Raw genomic sequence first — 27,679 nt, forward strand, 5'->3', positions numbered from 1 at the left:
TAAACAGGTGTTACTCATGTTACTCTTGGCCTTCTCATAACTTGCTATGCTGGTAGTATGGTAAATACATTTTTAGAATGTAGAATAGATTGTCTCTGGTGGAAAGTTGTCCATGGGTTATATCACACAACACATGTTTTGCCGATCATTTAATTGATGATATGAAAATCATTGCAATTAAACTGTTCTATTCGAATTTGAGGTGTTTAATTGATGTGAAAGGTTTATATCTTACCTTAACTCATAATAAAATATAGATATAGACAACAATCATTGTCAATGAAGATGGTTTAAATAGAAAAACCTATGTACTTTAGAAGAATCATAAAAAAAACTTTTGAAACAAACTTTCTTCTGTAAAAAATATCACTTATCTTTTTAAAAAAAAATCGATCATGTCTACAGAAATAATAATAATTAAAAGGAGAATGTGCCCATGGGACACTGATAGTGTAGCCCAGCTTTTATATAACCTTATTAAAGAACATAACTCCAGAATGCTGTATGCTATAACACCCTATTTTTAAAACATATTACAGACATACATGTACTGGCGTTCTTAGGGACAAGGGGCAAACTTAACACCCTCTTAACCTGGTGGCAGGGGCATGAATATACAAACACTTTTCAAATCAAAATTATACTCACTTAGTTTTTTCATATCCCTTTTGGTTGTACATTCTTTTTCTGAACCTTGTTCGAGCTTTTTCACTGGTTCTAGGTGTGTCTGGTAGATCATTGATGAAGTTGATAACTTCCGAAACACTGTCCTCAAAAGCTTTGTCTGATGTGCTGCTAAGTTTTGTTGTGTGCAAGACACTGGTTATCTGTTTCTACAATGATAAACAAATATGATAAAATGAATGATATATTACAGAAATAAGTTAAGGAATAAGTTCTACAGTACAGTACTGATCTACCGACATTCACTTAGTGTAACACACTTTATTTTCCATGTTCAGTGCACCATGATATCTGGTCAGAACACTGATTTGACTTACAATTCATAAGGAGCATGTTCCCAAAGTTTTAAGCAGTTGTCACTTAAACTTCATTGAAAACTACCTTGACCAGAAACTTTAACAAAAAATGGTGCAACAATCTTTACTGATTGACAGATCTAGGAACATTGAACATAAAAACTATAGCAGATGGGACATACAAATTTACATTTATTTTAAAACAAGAATTATCCATTTTGCCCTAAAAGGTCCATTTAAGGCCATAATTACATGCCCAGGTTCATTTTGCAATTTTAAGTGTTTGCATTTAAAAAAAATCTAATTTTTAGATATGTGACCATAAGTGACAAGTTGATGTTGTAGTTTTAAAAAAATGTGACAATTTTATCATATCTTGCAATATATTAAAGACAGTTCATGGAACATTTCTATGAATTATTACTTATACCCCGTTCACACTTTGCCTTTTTAAACCGGGTTCGACCCGAATTAATTAATCTGGATTAAATTAAGGTAGTGTGAACACCTTAAACCAGGGCGAACCGCGTTTGAATTACCCTTCATTCGAGGTGGAGTTAATGTTGGAAGAACCCTGGTTAAATACCTCATTTCTAAATGTAAAAATAAAGTGAAGTTAATGTGAGGTTGTTGCTATAGTGACTTATATGAAGTTTGCTTAAATAAGTCTCAAATGTGGCGTAACTATAACTTATAGTTTCGCTATTTATCCTATACTTATTGGAAAAAATAAATAAAAAATATGGGGTACTGTTCATTTAAGCTAACAATCTGCCTTTGAAAGAAACATGCATTTTTTTTGGGGAACTTTTTTTCTGTTGAACATAAATAGTAGAAAAAAAGTTAAAATCGAAATAATAAAAAAATTTGATTACAGAAATTGCTTAAATTTTACAATAGTTTAGTTTAAGATCAATTCATTTGAAAAAAAAATAATAAAAAATATAGGTCACCGAAGAGTTAAACAAGTTATTTAATTTCTATGCAAATAAATGTCATTTTCACCAAATAAACATTTTAAAAGTCATCTGAGCCAAAACAAAGTTTTTTTTGGTGATTTTTTTTTACCATATCTTAGAGTAACAACTGATAATGAAAAAACAAATGTTTCAATTTTTGCTGATTTTTTTGTACCCTCGACCCTCCTTAAGAACAATTTCCCAAACTGAAAAAATTAGTATGTAATAAAAAGAAAATATTGCAAGATCTTTCTCTTATATATTCAAATTATACAATCATGTATCATCTTTGTCATAAACACTTTGAAATAAATATGTTCACTGGGGGTCTGCAATAAATAAGTTCATTGTTTTGTGACTTTATGTCCTGTGACTTTTTTCTTTTTACTGATATATAATAACAGTACTGTACTAAAAGTCACATAACAATTAAACAGTAACATTTGAGTTTCCTTGAACAAATTTTAATCTTATTTGAATTCTTTTTTAAAAAATTTAACAAACAATTAGGTGATTCTCATACAATTTTACCAAAAAACTGTTAAAAATATTAATCATTAATATTAGAGGATAAAATAGGGATCTGGAATTTACTTAGTATATTGTACCTATTTATTCATAATTATTATGTGATGTATTTTTATTTAACAAAAGCTAGGAGTAAATGTTCTAAAGATTGTGCAATACTTTACAAGTAGCCTAAAAGGTTGAGCTGAAAAAAAAATCAACCTTTTTTTTGTGTGTTAAGTAAATTTCAGGTGTATTATTTTTGTCTGATTCAATTCATTTGTGGTTTCATATCTTCATGCCGTAGGCAAACATTATCCATTTGAACCCTTTTCTTTTTAAGAAAATTAAGTATTGTTTAAAGATTTCAAGAAATAATATTAATTAATGTGCCAAACAATTTTATATAACAAAAGATTTAATTCAAAATTAAGTGATTTCTTAATGACATGTCCACCTGAAGTAAGAATAAAAAGATTTATATAAAATTTAGAAACATTTCTCCTTTAAAACAAAATATAAAAGTACCTCTATCATTAAGTGTTTAAAACATTTAAAATAGTGAACCTCAGAGTGATGTATAATTTATGCAATCATGAATGTTTTTATCTCTTACCATATTTTCATTTTTTCTAAAAAAATAAAATATGGAATTATTGCTAATTATTGCATTATTCAAAATATTTAAATATATACCAAACATTTTGTGTTTACGAATCATTTTTTTTCCAACTGAGCCATTTAAGGGGAGATAACTCTTTTAGTAAAAACATCATACTGGTCTGATTGGGAAATTTTTAATTTTTACTTGTTGCAAAAAAACAAGGTTGGTGCCACCATTTTTTCTTTTTTTTTCTTCAAACATATTATACAACCTACAATCTAACAATTTATTTCAAAGTTCTATCTCATAGAATTATTTTTGGCACAAAAATGTGTTTTTGCATGATCCTTCTAAGCAAATTTAGACAATTTTCAACGACCCATCCTTTTTATTATGTTTTTAAAAATAGCATAGAAATCTTCATTTTAGCAAAGTATAAAAAAATTGTATCTCAGGAAACTTATACATATGATCTACCTTAACATTGTTTGTTCTTTTTAAAAGTCACCATGTAGAATGTCGACCCATATGTGTTCAGTATTTAGTTATATCTTTTATATTAATTTGCATAAGGTTGATTTAATTTTTGGACACTCATTGTCATGTCCTCATTTGGTTTCGGTCACTATCATCAATTTAAAAAAACAATAAGGAAAAGAGTTCTATAAAAATGCAGAAACGTAGTGCCAAAATGTGGAAACCAAAACACACATTTCAAATCCTACTTTCTTCTGTAATTGAAAAAAATAGTTCTGAGCTTTCAAATTACGACCATTATACAGGATATATATTCTGCTTTATTTCTCTTTCTAGAATTTACTGTTATACATGTTATATTTCAAGTTAAACTTATATTACCTTATATAAATTACCTTAGCCGTTTTTGGCACAACTTTTTGGAATTTTGAATCCTCAATGCTCATCAACTTTGTACTTGTTTGGCTTTATAAATATTTTGATTTGAGCGTCACTGATGAGTCTTATGCAGACGAAATGCGCGTCTGGCGTACTAAATTATAATCCTGGTACCTTTGATAACTATAACTACTTAAACAAAATTTTGGCAATTAAATATTTTGTATGAAAATGTTGATATGTAAATATTTTGATAAGAACAAATATTGGTATGCAAATGTTACAAATACAAATGTGAGTATGGTTAAATATAAACCAATTTAAATGTGGGTTTTTAAATAATTACAAATGTAAATTTATAAATATAATAAATAAGTGCCTAATATTCGAAATCAATCATACTGTAGATCATGAATGTTTGTCTCTAATATTTAATTAACTGTGCATTTGTATTCAGATATCGCAGATCAAATTTATTCGTTCATTGTGTAATCATACGTTTTTTGATTGAGTTAAGTCTGCCAATTGATATTTTATCGTGTGCTTTTCTATGTTGTGATGTTATGCTATAGTGTCAGAAAAAGGGAGAAGGTTTTGATCCGTTACAACGTTTAATCCCGCTGCAAATGTTTGCACCTGTCCAAAGTCAGGAATCTGATGTACAGTAGTTGTCGTTTGTTTATGTAATATATACGTGTTTCTCGTTTTGTTTATATAGATTAGACCGTTGGTTTTCCCGTTTGAATGGTTTTACACTAGTAATTTTGGGGCACTTTATAGCTTGTTGTTCGGTGTGAGCCAAGGCTCCGTATTGAAGGCCGTACTTTAACCTACAATGGTTTACTTCTTAAATTGTTTTTTGGATGGAGAGTTGTCTCATTGGCACTCACACCACATCTTCCTATATCTTTGTAGACCTATTTTATTTGACCTGTATAATATTCAATGTTTATATGGTTAATAAACAATTATTGTACCAAATTGTTGTTTTTATAATTTTAATTGTGTTATTGTATTCTAATTCTTCTAGGTATAGTTAAGCCATAATAGAAATGAAAACAAATCAGCTCAAGAAAGTGTTTAGACTGTAAGAATGCGTCGATACACAATTCAGATGAAATTTATACTGTCGAGAAAGTGTCGAGACATATTAAGACATCATTAAGAATGTCGAGAATGTGTCGAGACATATTCATACATAATTAAGAATGTCAAGAATGTGTCGAGACATATTCAAACATCATTTAGAATGTCAAGAATATGTCAAGACTTATCGATACACATTTTAGACAGTCGAGGATAGGTAAAGACATATCAAGACACTTTTTAGACTGTCGAGAAAGTGTCTAGAATTTTCAGACAATGTTGATACTGTCAAGACTTATGTCGAGACAAATTGAGAAATAATATAGATAGTCGAGACCATGGTTGAGAATCTAAATACATATTTCAGACAAAGGACTAGGGGCTATAAGGGCCATTTTTGGCCCCACCCCCAAATTTAATTTAATTTGTCATGCTGTAAGTCTATACCATAGCCCTTCTGAAAATAATTGAATTTTGGGTCTAGCTCGTTTATTATGTTGCCTAGCAACCAATATAATGGAGGAGCTAAATTCATCAAAAATGATTATTATACAGCTTTAATATATCTATATTTGAAATTAAACGTGCTTAGCATGTAGTGAATTTTACACTTCAACACTATTTAAATATTACATAATTGAATGGACAATATTGCCAAATTCACTGTTGTTTTTTCATAGCAACACATCTGTGCCCATGGCAACCGCAATTTGTTTTCTACTTTACAAGATTTAATTGTAAATATGTTGCAACAGAAAGGCAATTTAAGATGCAAATTGTAAAAAGAAACAAACTCCAAGGTAAATATTAAGGGGAAAAGCAATATTGAAACATCAACTAACAAAACAAAACACCGGCTATTACTGATAACTACAGACTGTGCATCTAGTGCTGGGTGGGGTCTCACTTATCAGCGACAAAAGGAATAATATAAATCTAAGAACACATTTTTAGCATTAAGAAATCTTAATATTAATTATCTAAAATAAATATATACTGACACATGCATTAAAGGGTGTTTTTAAATGTCAGTGTACTTCCATTACAGTAGATATGTTTCAGGTAGGAGTAGGGGTTGGAGGGGGCACTCCTATTTACAAGGTGATAGAACGTGCCTCTGGAATAATTCACCTTTTTAAGTTTAAATTAAGTGAAAAGTTGAGAAGACTATCAGATATACATGTATATGATAAGGACAATAAAGTGTCCATAACTTCTTTGACTGTCAACTTGTTTGGTGTTCCTGCTATGTCTTTATCAACCACTTTTTGACTTTTGACACTTAAGTATTACTAGTACTCTTTTACATAAAACCACATGAACCAAATCAATATGGGAAAAGGTAACTTTTTTTCATACGCAATATATGAAAAGGTATATTTTATTAAAATTAAAACAGGGTTAGGTAACAAAACTGTGGCACTCCTATCAATGAAGTATTGAAGTTCACCCAACCCCCACCCGACTCCCTCTAGACATATGTAGAGGATCGTTAGAGTTGACTTTTCGAAATTCATCTTATTTTCATTATCTATTTCAGACGTCCAGATTTATAACCATATCATTTTATAGCATTACAAAACTGGTATATGCTACTATCTGAAATAAATCCGTATTCTTAAAAAAAATTATATTTTTATATATATGTCGTGTACAAGTTGTGATTTGGTACAGGTTATAGCATGTACAAAAATATTGTACATGTTATAACTTGTATAATGCATAAATACAAGTTATATCATATATATTATTTGTTTTATTGTAATTCTTGTCAATAGTTTATTTGTTGCCTCCACTAATCTTAGTGTCGTATGACTTGGTCTTTGATTACCATGACAATATTCATTATGCATGTACGTCAAAATAGTTGAAAACAAGAATGTGTCTTTAGTACCAGTACATGGATGCCCAATTCGCAAGAATAACAAAGGCCAGGGAATCCTGAATTGGGACAGGTGCAAAAAAGCGTCAGGCTTAAACATGTTAGTTTGAGATCTCCAACCCCTCTCCCTTAACCTCTAGCCAAAGAAGAAAAAGCAAACACACAACAATACGCACAGTAAAACTTACTTCAAAAGAAGTCTGAGTCTGATGTCAAATTCAACTACCTTGACCGAAATCTCAAACCTGAAGCGAGACACAAGGACGATCGGACAAATACACGCACAGACCAGAAAACATAATGCCCAAAAATGGGACTTAACAACAGACATGTAGGATACTTACAGACTCCAGGCACTTGTTTCTATGCATGGGAAGGTCAATTATCCATATACATACATCTATATATGGATATATGGATAATCTACCTTATGCCGTTTCCTTTCACTTACCATCAAATTTTATAGAACTTGTTTGCATGCTCATAACCAACAAAGACACATCCAATTAAAATATAGTTAATTTCATTTTCAAAATAAATTTTGTGTTTCTTGCAAATTATGGAAATTAAAGCAAAATAATCTTTTAAATTCGCCCCCCCCCCCTTTTTTCTTTACATGAATCATGGCCCGGGTTCCAACCCTAATACCAGAGAGAGAAGATTGCCCATTCAAACACCAGATTCTGAATTGATAATAAGCAGAAACACAAGAAATGTACAGATTTTGTTATATTGAAGGTCTATCTAAAATTTCATAATTTCATAATTTCAAAAAAAAAATGTCCTCAAAGTTGTCATTGACTTCCTTACACATGAAGTTCATTGCTTTCAGATTTTTTAAGAAATTTAACTATATATACTTACGGAAATAATATAAGGAATACACGTTACATTCATAAACCAAAAAAATAAGTTCCTATAGGCATACTAATGTATAAACTAAACTTTGTCAGATGAAAAGGTCCAATTTGTTTTGCTTAGCTCTAAAAAAATATAAAATAAACTATCGTACCAACCTTGCACCAACAAGATTTTTTATCCGAAGTTTGATATGTATGAACTTGTCAAAATGTTAAAATTTCTAATTGGTGCAAGCATGGTGCAGTGGTCAAAATTCAGAAAAAAAACTTCCAAATTTCGGTATTTTTGCTTATTTTCCCAATTATGACGTCATTTGCACCTACCATTGTGACGTCATTAAACCTTTTTTTGTTAGATAAAAACATTTTTTTAAATCATTGACTCATATTCTAATAATTTATGAAGAAAAATCTGCTCTGTTAGAATTCTTATTATCTTGTAAACAGTGATCAGGAAGGACGTGCGCCCTGCGCCTTCAGCGCATATTCACCAGAAATGGCGCATAGAGTGACAAATGTAAGCGCCCACGTGGCGCACGATATTTTTCACATCGTTTCGAAACGTTTAGATATCGTCAAATAGTTTTCCGATCGTGTTCCGTGCCGCCATGTGTGTGTACACAACTGTATAATGTTCCTCCAATCATAGGAGCACCTATATATTTTAGGACGTCTCGGGTGTTTTCTTATGGTAATAGAACCATGCGGTTTAACGTCTGGGGTGTTTTCCTATGGTAATAATAGAACCATGCGGTTTAACTGATAACCCCAAAAAACGCAATTAACCATCATTCATGATATAATTTTTTATAAACAACTTTACATTTGTGAAATTTGGCTATTACAGTTGAGATTTAACTCTAATAATAATCTTTTAATTTAGTTTAGCTTGCTATTATTTCGAGTGAAAACCCCTGAAGCCTTTTTATGAATATAGTTTTTGTCTCCATAAAAGGCGCTTAACTGTCCTTGTCATTTTTTGGTCTTTGGCTCGTTTTGACATTTTGTAAACATGACTTCAGCGAATTATTGTTTTGTTCTATCAATTAATGGTACTCTCTACTGTTATTCTTGTCATCTTGATGAAGTAATAATAATAATACAAGAAATGCAGAGAACGTTCCTGAAATGACCTCTAATACGGAACGTCTGGTATGAGTATGGTATCGACGAAGACCCAAATTTAATGTTAAAAAAACATGAACATGAACAAGCCAAGGCAACAGTAACAGTTTAAACATTGTAAATAAAGGTTTATCTTTAATATTGTCCGTTTTGGAAGAAGTAATTGTATATTCATTGAAATTACAGAATCACAGGAACAATATTATTTAAAATCATAAAGGTAAACTTGTACCAACACCTCTTTTCCAAAACATGACTGAGAAAATAATGATACTTTTTATTTTTTATAAGTCAATTCGAATGGCCCACTCATTTGACAACATGGCCCATTATCTTTTAAAACGGCCCATTGAATTTATTTTTGAGGGGCCCTGAGCCCATAGTGAAAAAAACCTTCCAGATCACTGTGTAAATCTTGGGCCATTTTAGGCCAGGAAAGCCCCTACTCCTTTAGACTTTGTCGAGAATTTTTACAAAAATTTCATACAAAAAGAGAATGTCGAGTAAAAGTTCATGCAAATCAAGACAAAAACTGGTCTTTTCAGACTTTTGGACTTTTGTAGTGTTGTCCACCATGCATATTTTAAAATTTATAAATGCATTGCAAATACATTTAGGGCAAATACTCGTGATTCCCTGATACAAATCTTATCCTCACCTTCAGAATCCTGCAATCAAAGACAAGGTAAAATTCATTAAAAAATGATAAATAGTAAATTAGTAACTTGTCAGAACCTATACAGAACATCAACATCTCAAGATATTTGTCTTTACATAAAACTAATTTCCCTACTTTGATTGGATGATGTCAAGTGAGGAGATCACATAATGAACTCACAATAAGGAGAGATATAAAATAAAATAACTATGAAGTTGCTTTGTTCGAACAAAATAAGAAATAAAAAATGAAAATAGGGAATGGACAAAGACAGGATAGATGTGCCGGTGTGCCGGGTCAAACATTTTGCATTTTCAAGCTTAAAACTTTCAGCTGTAAAAAGTTAACAAAGGGCTCTTGTATTCAGATGATTTTCTACATATCATATCTGGCAGACTTCAAGTCAATATGGGACGATTTAAATTGTTTGATCTTTGATACACTTCAGGTCGTAATCATGTAAAATATGTTGGCTTTTTAAGTGCCTTTAAGTGCCGTATTAAACAAGTTACTTTATTTTGGGAGTTGTTTTTATTTCATTTCCGAACGTATAGCTACATTTTTAACTTTTTCCCTTTTGATATTTTTGTAAACCGACACGGCTAATGTCCATCTTCTTTTAATTATTTCAATCAACTTTGAAAGTGAAACGAAACTTGTGAAAAAGGTTCAGGTCGAATTATACACAATAATTACATTGCATAAACTAATACATTCATCGTAACCTTTCTAAGTATGTTTTGAAGCATATGTCACCAATTCAGTTTTTCGTTTCTTACGTCAAACATGATAACTAGATCAATCACGGGAATGGGATTTGTCCTATTAGAAAAAAAAACAATTTTGAAGCTTGAATTATTTCTTAAGTTATTAAGAAGCTATTGTAATTAATGATTCTACACTCTTTGTGAATAACAAGGGCAAACAACCTGTGTACATATTGAGGTACATATATTAGTTTAAATTAAGAGTACCCACTATTCTGATGTAATCAGTAGTATTTAGTTAGTTATTTCTAAGTGAGTAATCAACCCACCCCCCTTAAAAAAGTAAAGAAACAAATAAAATAGATATAAATATGAGGTTGATCAATGACATTAATGTCGGTAAGGTTATAACAAATTAACATAGGATAGTATATGTACTACAGGAAGACGCTACGTGTAACTGTGTTTCATCATCGTCGATAATGGTATTTATGGTGAGTTTATTTACAACTACTTGGTCAATGCCACTGCTGGTGGAGATTTATTTCCCCGAGGGTATCACCAGCCCACTAGTCAGCACTGTTTTGAGCTGACATGAATTATCATTGATATGGTTATATTTATAAATTACCTATTTACAAATTGATTTTTTTAAATACTAAGGCTTTTCTACCTCAGGCAAAGATAACCTTAGCTGTATTTGGCAAACTTTTTAAGAATTTTGGTCCATACTTCGTACTTTATTTGGCCTTTTTAACTTTTTTTGATTTGAGCGTCACTGATGAGTCTTTTGTAGAAGAAACGCGCGTCTGGCGTATATACAAAATTTAGTCCTGGTATCTACGATGAGTTTATTGTTAATGATAAGAACAAAATCAATATATTTGAAAGTGAAATTAAATGACTCAAAGGAAAATAAGAAGATTTCGGCAAAGAGAGGCACATAGTTCGTTCCCATAGGAATGCCGGTAATTGGTTGAAAAAGTTTTCCTCCATACTCAACAAATCTGTTATAAAAAAACTTGCATACTGCTAACTTGGTCCTCTGGGAAGAATGTTTTAATTTTCTTATTAACATTCAGATAGTATTCCCTCTAATATCTTTAAGTTATAAAACTGTTATTTATGCTACCATATTTTGTAGTATTATTTTTTTGGACGATTTGTTTTAACTCTACACGGGGCAAACGAAGTATTTTCAAGATTCAGTAAATACAATCAGGTCTTTGATGACAAAACGTCGAATATGTTCATCATGTAATTGTTCCGATCCTACAGTAAATACTGGTCTAAAAAACGGAAAAGATGTGGATCACAAGTTATACTGACTAGGGGATGATAAAAATGTGAAAGAATGACACCAAAGATCTAGGAGGGGATATAGATTTGGAAGACTAACAAACATTAGGCCTATGATAATGCTTTCCTCATGACTTCTATTAAGTTAGTATTAAATAAGCTTTTTTGTTTTAATTGCAGCCATATGCAGATACAGATCAAAGCACTGAAAATAGATTTGTATTTATTAAGTTGGTGAACACAAATGTATTTAACAATGCAAATGTATGTTTGAATACAAAGTATTTAGAAAATACATGTTCTGCAACTTTAATACACATCAAATATTCTACATAAAAACTAAGTACAGCAAACACACAAACAAAAATATGTTGTCAGATTTATTCAACGATACTAATATGATATAAAATATAGAAACAAGATGAAATTAACTCGTTTTGAGCAACATTTCGGCACAACAAATGGGATTTATTAATGTCGATCCCTAATCAAAATGAGCTGTACATGTGTTTAAAGAGAAAAATCATTCATACACGTGCTTTCTTTTATTATAGACATTTTTTTCAATTTTTTTTACAAAAAGCAAAAGTTTGTATCCTAAACTTTTCACTTATGCTTTAAATGTTATAAATATATCGAGGTCCGTTCCTTTAATCAAATCAAATGTGGGGTCTATTTCAAACATCTGAGTCCAATATATAATCAGGAATGATTGTTTTCATAAATAAAATTAAATGGATATAAACAAAAAATGTACTAAACAGTAAAATCACAAAAATACTAAACTCCATGGAAAATTCAAAACGGAAAGTCACTAGTCAAATGGCAAACTGAAAATATCAAACATATCATACGACTGGCTTGCAACTGTCATATTCATTACTTGCATTGGTACAGACATTCTAGAAATCAAGAGAGGAATATACAGTCTAAAACTATAGATAGAATAAAACATACAGTCAAAGCAGAATTAATGTATTATATTTTGACGCTACAAGATTTAAAACATATAAAACGGTTGAATAAACTTTTTTTCAGATGAGCAACTCGGGCTACTACTTGATTTTTTCTTGTAAATTAGATTGATGTACTTTCCAATCTATTTTTACTGTTCATGATTTTTCTCTGACTTTTCAAATATATGTTTACATATATACATATTTTATGGACAACGTGGACAAACGTTATAACTTTGCAATATACATATATAGGTTTTAATCAATCCTTTTGGTGCAGTTGTGAACGAGTTCTCTATCCTCAGACGTAACTTCTGTGTTTTGTATTAGCATTGCGAGTTCTTGATATTCTTTAAATGCGTTCAAAGCTTCGAGGAATTGATTATAATGGTCTTCATCTCCATTCAAAAGTATTTCCATTAGTGTCCTGTTCTTTTCTTCATTTGAACTCTGTTTTTTAATCTTTTTACTTTCTCCTTCTTTCAACATATCTATAAACATCAGGTGATCTACTATCCATTTAAATGAAGGAACTTTATAGAATGCATCAGGCCACTGTGATAAACCTGCAAGTATAACCTTTTTCATTTATCAAAAGTTTCGTATCACATTGAATAACAGTTTCACGTCATCCAGAAATATCACTGTTTATATATTGATTCGAATTATGGAAAGATACAACTATACACAGCTAATCAGATAAATGAAGTAGAAGGGGAAAAACAGAAGGGAAAACTACAATGACTGATCCGTACACATTTTTTATTGTTGCAATCTATCCCATTATGTTTTTTACTTGCAATTATTATTTCTATAATAAAGAACACTGTGTTTAAAGTACCTCGTTAACAATTTCTGCACTTGATAGCGTATAATATCTAGACCGGAGATAGATCAAAAGTAAGTTTGTTTATTTGTTATGTTTATCACCTTGTAGAATATAAATACATATACTACTGTTTTTGATTGTGAGACGTTGTGATTTCTAGACTCGTTCAAGATTGATAAAGACATAAGTAAAAGTTAAAGATTGTTTCGCTAACCAGATAATGTTACCATAGTTTTAATTTAAAGACATAGCAGGCCTCGACAAAAACGCTTGTCCGATTGTCCGGTACCAGAGGGAAAAAAGGTCGGACAAGTAAAAGCTGTATGTCCGTCGGGACAAGTACATTATTAATCTGCAGAAAATAAATCTAATCAAACCTTGATGAACAAAGTAATTATAAACAAAAAATAAGAAAACAAATATTAATTTGACATGTTTCTGTATTCTGTATATTCAAATGCAAAGCCCTTTTCTTCGACATGTTTACTTGCAATCGATAATTTTTAACTGGTTCTCTGTCAGGTACTTTTTAACAGGTAAAAGGTATGGTATACTAATCTCGGAAACCAGTCTTTCTGATCCGGATCAATGATGCGCTTTGTAGATAAGGTAACTTTACAGGACAATTGGTCACCTCCAAAGATTCAGCTCCAAGTTTAATAGACAGTCTGGCACCGTAGGAGGCATATTTAGAAGACATGATTGATAGACAGTTTGACAAGGCAGGAGACATTTCGTAAACCAAGACAAAACAGTACCTCATTTTGCTACCTTATTCTGTTCCTCATAATAAATACAATACCGGTAATTTTTTCAACATGATATATATATTTTTTTTTTATTTACCATAAAATTCACAAAATCATATTTGATCATAAGTAGAAAAAAATACTTGCAATATGGTGACCTGTAGTTGTTCATTTCTTTGTCATTTGGTCTCTTGCAGAGAGTTGTCTCATTGGCAATCAGACCTTATGATGACTTAAATCTTCTTTTTATTGATTGCATTTGAATAAGCTTTTCTCCAGGATATAAACCCAATGAGTGTACATTGGCCTATGGGATGGTGCCTCATGTTTTTAGTCTGATGAGACTGGCATTGATGAAATCTACAACCTAATTCCTGTGACATAACTAGTTTAGCAGTTGTACTTGACTCATATTTTTTTAAAGTATTTCAAAAGAAATAAATCAAATTCTGTTATATTGTTTAAATTCGTGTTGCTCCTTTTATCAACTAAAAATGTAAAAAGGTTATTTTTAATAGAATTTGTTTTGGACAAGTAACAATTTCATTCGGACAAGTAAATTTTGGTATGTACTTGTCCTACAGGACAAGTTGAAAAAAAGTTATTGTAGAGGCCTGCATAGATAACTGGTTTTTTTTTTAGAAGAAGAGGATGTCGACATACTAGTATTCAGTAGTTAAATGACAGACGTGTGTGAGTCTTATGGGAGGTTTCGATGCTTCAATAAATGAAAATAACACGTTCAATAATTTATTGCGTTCGAACCGCTTGATCAGGAACGCTCAAAGCCGAATATTTGAAAGCCCAGGATGTATAAGTACCAAAACAATTGAAGAACATTATGACCCAAAAAAAGCCTAAAAAATAGCCAAATCAATGTAAGACAAACTTTGCGTCACGTAGTTGAAACCTTAGTTTCTCTATAATTTCAAATTTATCAACAGGTCATTTTAGAAAGATTTTTGAACAATCAAGTCAGTACCGAATTACTGACCACTGAAATGATTATAATCTCGGAGACTAATAGTCAACCGCCAACCCTGTTGTTTGATAAAATCACTCAATTTCGAAATGATGTAACATTTTCAATAACAGACACAAAAATAATATCTGTTAACGCTACATTGAATATTAGTATTTGATTACCCTCCGATACACCTGCTACCACCAAAATTGTGTTGGGTCTTATATTGTGGCATACTGTTATTTTTATTGTCTTTTGATAGATTGCAGTGTTTGACATGACTTTGTTCGTATGTTTTTAAACTTAAAAATCTGCGGTTGCAATTTGTTAATACATCTGTTTCTCAAACCACGCCTCTTTTGGAGAGATCTAGAATATTCATAGAAAATTAATTTTGATTCAAACTGGTTCCCAGTTATACTCTCTGTGTTCCATCTCACAGAGACATAAATTGGGAATGTTACCAGTAAATATACATGTGCATATTGTTTATATTGAAATATGTGGTAACCCTTCATTCGAGATAGAGTTAGTTAAGAAAAATAGTGTTAGTTTAAACTCTGAGTTCGGGGCACATACACATTGAAAATATGCCATACAGCCCTAAAATTTGCCCTTTGTAACAAATGGTAGTGCATATGAACTTTCAATTCTAGTATAAGATTTTTTCAAAACTTCATATTAAAAGTGGTACAGTTTAATCCGTAAAGGATTTCCTATGGGAAATTGCATTGTCAATATTTTCAGTAATGCAATCTTGAATGTCAGTTTAATAATTTTAGTATCTTTTTAAGAAGTCATATTTTGCATGTTTCAAGAAAGATAACTTTTTTCTTTGTGTGTCACTTTCTAACTGATAATTGCATGACATCTAGATCATATCTGATTAAGTTTGTTTACATACCGTATAATGGTAAACCAATCGTGAAGACAATTAACAATGCTAGGATAAAGAAGATACAGTTTAATGTATGAGTTCTACCTGCAAAGAGAAATTATTGTATAAGGTTTTCAGTACACGATATCAACACAAGGAAATATGATATGATTGCCAATGAGAAAAATCTCCACCACAGACCACACGACATAAAGTTTAAGCATAATAAGTCACAGGACAGTCTTAAATAATGAGTCAAATTGATAAATAGCCCCCAATTGACAACTGTACATTCATTCAAACGAGGAAATTATTTATGAACCATAAAATAAAGGTAAAATGAATATAATATACATATTTATGTTTTTAGATAGTATAACTTTTTTTTTGACCGAACAACCGGACTATTTCATGCGAAACATTCCGTAAACTAAGACATTTATAACAGTTCTTGCATGGTGATGAGTTGGGCCAACTTGAAAATTGTTTGTCCCTGGTGGTGGGTTGTACAAATAACATTAACGGTACCAATTTTCCTGCACCATATGCGCATTTCTACAATATATATACATTAGTGACATATCTTTATTCGTTTTGTTAGAGAGTGTACATGCAGCTTTCGAGGGAAGCTTCGAATAACGGAGATATTAGTCTGTTTCCCGGCCGTTATTGAAATACTTAATATTTGTATATTCCAAAGGCACACTGAATGTTTTACGGAGGGGACCAACCTACGGAGGTATCAACTCGAACATACATTATAAAAAACTAGACTTAACAGTGACAGGGTTACACAGTTAGCAAGTTTAACACGGGGCATAACTTTGTCTAATTAAATCTGTTTTATATTGAAATTTGATTATAAATCAAATAAATATTTTAGACACGTGTTTCGCTTGAATAAAATATTTAAGTATATTAATTCAACATCCACCCAATCCTTTTCGTTCAGATGATGCCATTTGTGTTGATGATTCAGCCAAATATCACTAAACCGAATACACAAAATAATCAGCAAAACCCAAATAAAACAACATTAGACTGCCGATCGTGCAATCATATTTTTCAAACAATAGTTACTTGATGATTTTCTTCTGGTATTGGTATAGAAGTTATATGCATCCTTCTTTGAAATCAAAGGACGCAAATGAGTGATGCATGCGTTGCATTGGCTACGTACGTTGGCAGCATAGCCAGTCTAACGTATGTTCAAGTTCATGCAGTTGAATGAGGCACCATTGGTACATCTAAATGTTTTCTCTGATGGTCTTTTCTTTTTAAAACCATGGTATTGTCAGTTAATTATCAGTTTGATTGTCCCTTCAGTGTCTGCTTTTTTCGTAATTATTTTATACGATTTGAATATGATGGTTATCTTGTTGTATTTCGTATAATAGAATTTAATGTTGGTATTTTTTTAGGATGCTAACATATGATTCCTTCTATACAAATGCAAACATACCTTCATCATAATTATTTCTAACGTCTTCAAATCTGTTTTCTAATGCCGAAGATAAGTTTTGTTGTTGTGACCTGTTTGAGGATATTAAGAAAAATATCAACTAGACAATAGCCAATGTAAAAGGATACACAAATGAATGACCATTAAAAAGGTATAAATAGCTTCAGATTATAGAGACAACAATGAACCTAACTTGTTAACACGCTTGTTCTTTATGCCGCAGATAGATGATCATTACCATATATACTTGTAACTGTGATAGCTTGTTTAATTTAAAAACAAAGTCGTGCAGTCTTAGGAGCCAACACAGTGGGAAAATATACAAAACCTCTCTTTAAAAATTACGGGAAATCTGTTGGTTTCCTAACTTAACAACCATCAATTCGAAAAGTTCAGTTTGATATTTTTACATTATATCTTAACACGTAATGAACTCGGAAGCCTTAATAGATAAATATTGGTAGGTAGTTAAGAGTGATGTATAATACACATGTCAGCAACCGTGACGGATTAATGATAAGTAGAAACATATTTCATGTATTGAGATGTTACGTCATCATGTGTATATTATAATTATGTAATCAGAGAAAAGTTCCACAACTAACTTTGTTTTTCACTAGTTAAAGGCTCCCGAAATGTCACAAACAGGCTTTGGGACCTTGTGTTTGACCATTTGACTCTTTGAACTGTTTTTGTTCTTCGAATAAAAGGAAAGCAGACCAAAATTATTTCGCCATCTTTCCTTGTTTTGCCTTGAATGTACGTACAGCAAGAAATTATTTACTGAATGAATTAGGGGTATACATCACATAACATGTAGACTTTTCATAGATCTGCACAACTGATCATAACGATAGATAGTGTTACATAAATATTTCAAGTTGAAAAAATAATATCACGTTTTCAATTTTGTTAATACAACCGACCACCTCATATCTTGCTTTTTACAACAGTACCTAGAAACAAAAAGATGTTCAGGTATTTCTATTTCCAAACTTGTTTATGGTCTGACTTATTCTAGCTAATTGTTTTCAGTATAATAGAAAGCATTGTTGAACTTAATACGTGCAACAGTAGTAAATTGCTGTTCAAAAGTCATATATCGGTGGAGAGAAAAACATATCAGATCAAAAGCTTAAAACGAGGGAGGCACATTAACTATAAGAGGACAACAACGGAAAACAAAAACAAACACTATATATGCATAGACACGAACTATTGATTAACAACTACCGTATTCCTGACTTGGTTCAGGAAATTTAAAGAAAAATGTTGTGGGTTGAACATTGTTGAACGGCTATCTTATATGAAAATGATAAAAAAAAAAAGATAACACGTAAATGACAACAATACGAAATAGGAAAACTGAAAATACATTCACAAGTACAGAAAATATCAATTATAAATAATATAACAGCACATCCTTTAAATTGCAGAATATAAACAAACATTTTTGATAACATTCTTTCAATAAAGCGGGTGTATGAACAATGAGTCGTGCTTAAGTCAAAAAGTTGTTAAAAAATGAAAGGCTATATGTGTGACAAAGTTGCAATTTACTTACGGTCTGGCGATAATTTCTGGACATGAATTATTCTGATTGTCAGTACCAATAGCAGGACAAGGATTAGCTGTAATGAACAAAAAAAAAAATGAAATTAATTGAAGTACATATTCTGCAAACAAAAGGTATTTTGTTTCAGTTGCTTATTAGTTAATTAACAATTGACATGTACATTCATTTATACCATACGACAAGTGAAATAAATCAAGATTAAAACGGAATGAAAAAGCAATATTGTGTTGGACACGGTGCAAAACATTTTTCATAAAACACTATTCTCTGGGGAATGCTGACGTATAAGTCCCTGTTATTCATCAAAATTTCGAGAAACTGATATTTATAAAAAAAAAAAACCAGGAAAAGTCGTTTGATGTGTTTTAGCTTTTGATTTCAAATTTGATTAGAGACTTCCCGTTTTGAATTTTCCTATGCGTTCGATATATTTGTTTTTTTCACTGATTACATGGCCATTCTTTTAGGGTAGACATCAGGGGTCTGAAGTAAAATTTTCACATTTACCTGCATTAGCAAGTATAAATTACATCAGGAATATGATAGTTGTTTTCAATTCATTTGATGTGTTTAATCTATTAATTGTGCAATTTGGTAAGGGACTCTCCATATTGTAGTCCTATCATGTAGTGTTGTCATTTTATTATATTTAACATTGCCATAACAGCGGGAGGTTTGGCATGTCACAAAACCAGGTTCAACCCACCATTATTTTTTGTTAAAATGTTTTGTACCAGGTCAGGAAAATGGTCCTTGTTATATTACAGTTCGTGTCTGTGTGTGTTACATTTTAATGTTGTGTTTCTGTTATTTCGAAGTTCTCCTCTTATAACTAATGTTTCCCTCAGTTTGAGTTTGTAACCGGGATTTGTTTTTTTCTTAATCGATGTACAAAGGAGTAGGTCCAGTAAGACCCTTTTTTTGGCCCCAAAATATAGCAGTTTTACAAAATTGTTAAAATGTAATCTTTTAGTTACTTATTGGACAGTAAAATGCTTCAGCTACATAAATGTAGGCTGTTTTTGACAATACAATGCACATATATCGTTTTGTTATAATAAAACACCCATGCAACCACGCATCCCATATTGCTGATAGGACCCGACACAAATATCAATTTCGTGTTTCGTGTGTACTATCACCATTAGGTCATTCTAAATAATTGAAATCTTCACAGTTCTAGCATTTTAATTAATGTTTAGACGGTTTTCGTGTAAAACGAAAGGTGCCGCATTCGTGTTCGTCCCTAATATTGAAATGTAAGTTGTATTGGATGATAATACATAACATATATAAAGGTTGAGGATGAACACGGATGCGGCCTCTTTCATTTCTGACAAAAACCATCTGAAAAGTGACATTTTTCGGCATATTTTGCGCTTGAATCATATATTTTTTAATGACTAAATCAGTTAAAATCTTTCACATAAAGTTATTGAATCAAATGAAATAGCCACTTAAGTGTTTAAAAAGTGGTCAAAATTTTTTGTCAGATGAACCTGAAATTTGAAGCCAAAATCGGTCCTTACCGGACCTACTCCTATCGAACAGCGGTATACTACTGTTGCCTTTTTTAAAAAAATATTTTACTTTTTATATCATAGGTGTGAAGTAAAAATGTTCAGATTTACCTTCATTGTCACAAATGAGTTTGCGACATGAACAGTCTTCCTCTGAGGGTAAACAATAGCAGTTGTGCTTTGGTGTGGTCACAAATATGTACCCTAGTGAAGAATCGCATTCACATGTTGAATCATTTATCATACTTCCTTCACGGTGGACGATTTGACCCTCTTCATTACAAAACGACTTTTGATACACACACTTATTGTTACCATCAGTTGAAAATGGGAAAGGCTGATATCGTTTATAGCTGCATCCTGCTTTGTTGAAATATGGTTCGAATATAAGTTTGCTGCCTAAAATTGATATACAAGAAATTAGAAGAAGAATATTTTGTAATGTAAAGAGGTTAATCATTGTAGCAAAGTCCCTACTTACTGGTAAATACACTAATAATACATTGTATATAGATACATGAGATACTAGGATTGAAATTTTGGTAACTATGTTTATTTTATATATTTTTAAAAACAATAAACACAAATAAGGTGAGAAATTTAAGCATCGAACGCAGAAGTCAAATGAAGAACACTGTCAACGAAAAGAAAAAAAACAAACAAATAAATTATGTGTTAAGTGTTAATATCAGTCCAAGTTATGTAGTTGCATTGCTCAATATAATTATATTACCAAATCGTTTAAGCACTGCAAAAAAAATAAGTCGTGCAGGCATACCACAGACTCCAGCTTATAAGCCAAGTAAATATATTGTACACTTGTTTTTTCCTTATATGTCTATATGAGTATTGGATGAGTACAGACTTTTGACTCTAGCAGCTTCTACTCAGACTTTGTAAAACGTCATCAGTGTATAAGCAGAAAGTTTATGAACCAGGGATATGTCAAAGAACGTCTCGTCCTTTTTCAAAAAAAAAGTTCATCGAAAGGTACCAATACCTTGTTGATAAATATTCCGTATCAACTTCACAAGTAATACAGGATGGTCTTGATGTATAGATTCTGCGTACTGACGTTATTTGTCATCTTAACAACGTGTTATATTGTTTTTTTTATTCGTCTTTGTTCTATTATTAACTTTACTTTCACTGTTGGATTGTTTTCTGTGATATCCATTTGACGTGGCTCGGTACTTATACATCCCGTCAATGTGTATGTATTATCTTTTATTTTTGCTGGTGTGTTTTGTATATGCGACTTTTTGTGTTTCGTTGGTTCTTATAACGTGACTCTGTACTTTAAAATATCCTGTCAGTATGTTACTGTTCTATTACTAGTATATGTCATTGTGTTATATTTCTATTAGAAACTAGAAAATATTTGGGAACCACAAATGTCAAAATTATTTAATTACGTAGTAGATTATAAAATCCATAGATTGTTTGTACTATTTTAATCTCGGTCTATAGCTGAAACTAATTCTTACATACATTTGATTGTTTAACCCTGTACGCTAACATTGCCCTTGAAGTTTTTTTTAGAGTTGTTTGTACAAAAATTGAACGACAAAAATATGTGACGTATACATTTTCTGAGGTCAGACACGCGAAATTGTTTCTTTTTAAATTGTAACACGATGATGACTGCTGTACCCATACTTTGACTATTTTATTTATTTTGTCTGTTTAGTTCACGCATCATTGTAAATATAACGGAATTTTATGATACCGTCGTTCAAAGGGAGACGTTTAGCGCTATAAAACCAGGTTTAATCCATTTGAAAATGCCAGTACCAAGTCAGAAATACAAAAGTTGTTGTCCATTCGTTTTTTATGTGTTTTGTCATTTGATTTTGACATGTGATTAGGGACTTTCCGATTGGATTTTCCCCTGAGTTCAGTATTTTTGTAATTTAGTTTTTGAATACTTACTGTCTTGTTACAGATGCCACATAAGGCGCAGGGTCTTCTTAAGAGCACCTATTCTTGATGGTGTTTGTGTTGCTCAGTCTTTAGTTTTCTATACTGTGTACTGTTGTTTGTGTGTTTGTCTTTTCTTTTTTAGCTATGGCAATGTCAGTTTATTTTTGTTTCATGAGTTTGAATTTGCACTATTTTGGTGACGCTACAGTTTGATAGTTTTGAGGTATAAGATTTATAAATACCTAACCCATTGACATGTGCATGCACCTGTACGAAGTAAAACAAATCGTCATTTATAACTATACATTGACTATTGATGTGGCATGCGTTTGATAATTTGACTTCTTTGAAATGTTTGATATTATCCTATTTTACATATGTTGGTAATATAGTAAACAAAATGTTTAGGTTAATTAAAAAAAAATGAATTATGCCGTATTGTCTTTTTGAAGTTGAAGCAGTGAATCAAAGCAGAATTAGGTTTTATTGTTAAGTCCATAATGATAGGAGAGACTGTATCATGGGACAATTAATTATGGATAATTAACAACAGTTTCACCTGTCCTGCTATAATCCAGGCCATCACAGGTCTCACGATACGAATTCTCTGGTGAACGCAACAAACACACATAGCTCTGACCACAATAAAACTTTCTTGCTCTGAGACGCCAATGTCCTGGCGCTGGACACTTTAACTCATATACAAATGTCACAGCAATGACCTGTAAAAAGTAAAATTACTCTGAATTTCAAAAAGAAAAGTCCATTATTAAAATCAAAAGCTCAAACACATCAAACAAATGGATAAAACAATTATATTCCTGACTTGGTACAGGCATTTTCTTATGTAGAAAATGTTTGATTGAACCTTGTTTTATAGCTAACTAAAGTTCTCACTTGTATGACAGTCTTTTCAAATCCCATTATTTGACAACAATGTGTGAAAAGTAAAATCACAAAAATACTGAACTTAGAGGAAAATCTAATCGGGAAATCCATAATCACATGGCAAAATAAAAAAAAAACACTTAAAAAACGAATGGACAAGAACTGTCATGTTCCTGACTTGGTACAGGCATTTTCAAATGTAAAAAATGGTGAATTAAACCTGGTTTTATAGCGCTTACCCTCTCACCTTGATGACATTTTCGTCAAATTCCGTTATATGTTCTGTTTGAACAAAACAAACAGACATAATGGGTAAAAATGTAGAACAAAATAGGGTACAGCCATCAACATTGTGTAAACAAAACAAACAGACATAATGGGTAAAAATGTAAAAATAAAATAGGGTACAGCCATCAACATTGTGTAAACAAAACAAACAGACATAATGGGTAAAAATGTAAAAAAAAAAGGGTACAGCCATCAACATTGTGTAATCATTTAAGTTACTATACAACAATAAAAGAAGCACACATAGGCTTACATGTACATGAAATTTAATATCCTTGTTTTGCTTTTTTTAATATAAAATTGTTTCTATCTATGTAAGATCCATCCATAAAGGATTGAAAAAGTTTACGAATACTTTTGTCGTTTAAAGAATGATGGGATATAACTGTACAGAGTCACGTCAAATGGTTATCACAAAAATACTGACTAATTGTAAAAGTATTGATAATAAAATAAATTAATTATGTCGGTCAAAGTATAAAGGATACATATGTACAGAGTCACGTCAAATGAATATCACCGTCCAAAAACAGACTTATAAGTTAGATTAATATTAATACTGACAAATAATATAATACTCTAACACGTTCTAAAAATGATAAACAACGTCACTATGCAGAATCTATACTATTTACAATCGTGTTATAATTATAAGTTGATACGTAAACGGAATATTTATCGACAAGGTCTTGGTACCTTCAAATGAACGTTTTTAGAAATTCGTGTTATCAGTGTAACTCAGCAGATTATATAATATTATGAAGTGTTGTTGTTTGTTATTTGATTCTTTCAATTGGAATTGACTAATTGAGGAACATTCTGCACAGTCCATTTCTTCAAAGACAAAGCCTAAGCTCTAGACCATAGACGTGTAAACAAACTTAAATAAAGAACAACAGAAATGTACTTATGCCAAATTATAAAAATGTGCTTATTTTATACAAATATAATTAAAGAACCTTAGTGAGCACGCTCACATACCCCACGTCCCCACATTGTCATTGGAGAAATTAAATAAGTATAAGAAAAAAAAATTGTATAAGAAGAAATATTGAATAATAATTTCCTGTCAATATACATAGTATGTCCTTATTATCTACAAAATTTCATGAAATTCTGTTGTGCGTTTTCAGAGGAGTTGAGATGACAAACTGTTGCAGAAGTACATTGAAGCAAATAAGTTCAAAGGGGCATAACTTCTAGAAAAAAAATTGAACCGTAATTTCCTGTTGATATGCACATCTACATAGTATGTCCTTATTATCTGAAAAGGTTTCGTGAAATTCTGTTGTGTGGTTTGAGAGGAGTTGCGATGACAAACTGTTGCAGTAGTACATTAAAGTAAATAAGTTCAAAGGGGCGTTACTCCTGGAAAAAAAATTGAATCGCAATTTCCCGTCGATATGCACAACTACATAGTATGTCCTTATTATCTGAAAAGGTTTCATGAAATTCTGTTGTGTGGTTTGAGAGGAGTTGCGATGACAAACTGTTGCAGTAGTACATTAAAGTAAATAAGTTCAAAGGGGCGTAACTCCTAGAAAAAAAATTGAATCGCAATTTCCCGTCGATATGCACAACTACATAGTATGTCCTTATTATCTGAAAAGGTTTCGTGAAATTCTGTTGTGGGGTTTGAGAGGAGTTGCGATGACAAGAAACAGGACTGACGGACTGACGGACGGACGGACTGACGGACGGACGGGTCAAAAACATTATACCCTCCGCAACTTCGTTGCGTGGGGTATAATTACTTACTTGAAAAAACCAGGGTAGTACTGCTGTTTTCATTATACAGAAGCCAGGGAATCACTTCAATCTGCAAACAATTTCAAACAAAAAAACCACTTTTGCTACATACATATTGCACACATATATATATATATATATCACAATAACAAAACACACACGTTGGGTCTGTGAGATTAAACAGCAAATTAAAACAACAACCAATGAAATTTTTCGTACTAGATTAAAAAATGCAAAACAAATTTTATGAGTAAAACGTTTCTTCACGTTATATTCGACGATTATACTTTTTTAACGCGGTTGGAATCACTCCAAAAATGAACATTCAGACAAATGGTCACGTATTCAATTTCCCCAAAGCTGAGAGGCCAGTTTAAAAAAAACAACATTACAGACTGTTTATCAGCATAAAAACTGAAGAAAAACAAAAATCATAAGTCCTCATTAGTCGTTTTTTTTTTCACAATTTCTTAACTACACTAGTGATCTTTCAGGATAATAACATGAAAGCAAAACGTTCCCGATACCGCTAAATTTAAAATTTTAATTCATAATTGACGATTATCGAACCTGAATTTAAATCAAATGTCAAATAATGATTTCGAATATTTTCAGAATCAAGACAAGGTTTACATATTACCACAATTGTTTTTTTTTTAACATTGAAGATGGTCCTATTTTCTTTTAGACAGTGGAATACCAAATAAACACTGTACCATGTCAGGAATATGACATTTGTTATCCATTCGTTTGATGTGTTTGCCGCTTTTGTTTGTGCCATTTTATTAGGAACTTTCCATTTTGAATTTTCCTTGGAGTTCAGTTTATTTATCTTTTTTCTTGATACTACTGTTGCCTTTATTTATGTAGTAGCAGTTAAAATGTTATGTGGTTTATGGACCAAAGTAAAAAGTTGTCAAAGAACAAATATCGAACACACAAAAATAATTACTTAATATCAATTGAAAACCTTGAATTAGAGGTATGTTAAGTGCTATATTAACTGTTTTTCTTCTCATATATCTATCAATATAACACATAAATGGTTATGTAAAACACCAAGCACCAAATCGGCTATGTTCGTGGTCTTTTTACTTTGCAAGTTGTTGTTACAAACATATATTTTACAATCAGACCATTATTATGACTAATGTCTAAAGTTCAGATTATAATCACCCATGTCTACGTATATGAACATGATAAATTAATGTTCTTTCAATATTATGTCAACAGTATAACAATCTAAAAACTACACAGCTACTTTTCCAAAGGTACTATTTCAGTACTAAAATCTAGAGTACTTGAAATCTACTTTTCATATTCAGTACTAATTTGTTACTTTAGAATTATTCTAATATTTAGGTACCTGTATTTTACAGTCCTTTATTTGTACTTGAAATTTAGGTACTACAAATTTTTGGTTACTACCGTCACATTTCCAGCATTTTGAAAGTTTGTCTATTCTAAATCTCTTAAAGTTACGATTTTCAAATGGAATATTGTGATCACTTTTGGTATTATTTCTGTACCGAAATATTTAGTACAAATCAAGTACTGTAAAATACAAGTACTAAAAAAAATAGTACTAAATATTAAAAGTTAATTTCCAAAACTACATATTTTTAGTACAAAAATAGTACCTATGAAAAAGTAGCTGTGTATAATTGTTTCAAAAACTGTGTTATTGAGTACTGTACACGTAAAATACACATTTGTATTTATTAAATACCCTATATTTAGAAATTAAACACACATTTAAATTGTGTAAGATAACATTCAATATTATTGAGGGTATTGTACCCACTGTTGATCATGAGCAGCGATTCGCCATAACTGTAAAAAAAAACCACTGCAAATTTCAGAATGATTGCCTCATTTCAAGGACATGTGTATTAATGTTAATAATGGTGGCATGTTTGTTCATGGACATAAATGATTGTTTAGGAATGCACTGTTTTTTTGCAGTCATCCATTTTTCTTATTTTTTAGAATTTGAATAAGAAAGACAGTGTCACTGCCCTATTATTATTTAATTTTCTTCATTTGTTTTATTGTTTGTAATTGATAATATCATAAGTATTTAATCTCATTGTGTTTGTGTAAATGAATAGTGTTTTTTGTAACATAATAAAAGAACTTTCATCGAATTTATTATGTAAAGTTATTTCTACTTACATTTTAATTGACTATGACACTTGAATAACCAGTAGATCTTTCATTCCTTAATTTCTACAGCCAACACTTTATAGAGACATCTTCCAACCTTAAATACATCTGTGTATGTAAATCGGTGTATTCCAGGTAAATGAACTTTAAAAAAAACAAATATTGAGTGAATTATCGTTCTTTGTCTTTCAAGTCCATTCGGAATACGAA

General features: G+C 31.2%; 1 protein-coding gene across 1 annotated transcript; it reads right to left on the minus strand.

Annotated features, from left to right (window-relative positions):
* Positions 1-11,891: 11,891 nt before the first annotated feature.
* Positions 11,892-27,596, minus strand: LOC139499163 (uncharacterized). The gene is made up of 8 exons (XM_071287851.1): positions 27,479-27,596; positions 25,313-25,373; positions 22,938-23,100; positions 20,567-20,854; positions 18,924-18,990; positions 17,360-17,430; positions 15,925-16,002; positions 11,892-13,044 (listed from the first exon to the last, which is right to left on the minus strand). Exons 2-8 carry the CDS (start codon positions 25,343-25,345, stop codon positions 12,737-12,739), a joined length of 1,008 nt encoding a protein of 335 aa, XP_071143952.1. The 5' UTR covers positions 25,346-25,373; positions 27,479-27,596; the 3' UTR covers positions 11,892-12,736.
* Between the last annotated feature and the right edge of the window lie 83 nt (positions 27,597-27,679).

This window comes from Mytilus edulis, chromosome 12 (genome assembly GCF_963676685.1).
Source record: "Mytilus edulis chromosome 12, xbMytEdul2.2, whole genome shotgun sequence".
Lineage (NCBI taxonomy): Eukaryota > Metazoa > Mollusca > Bivalvia > Mytilida > Mytilidae > Mytilus > Mytilus edulis.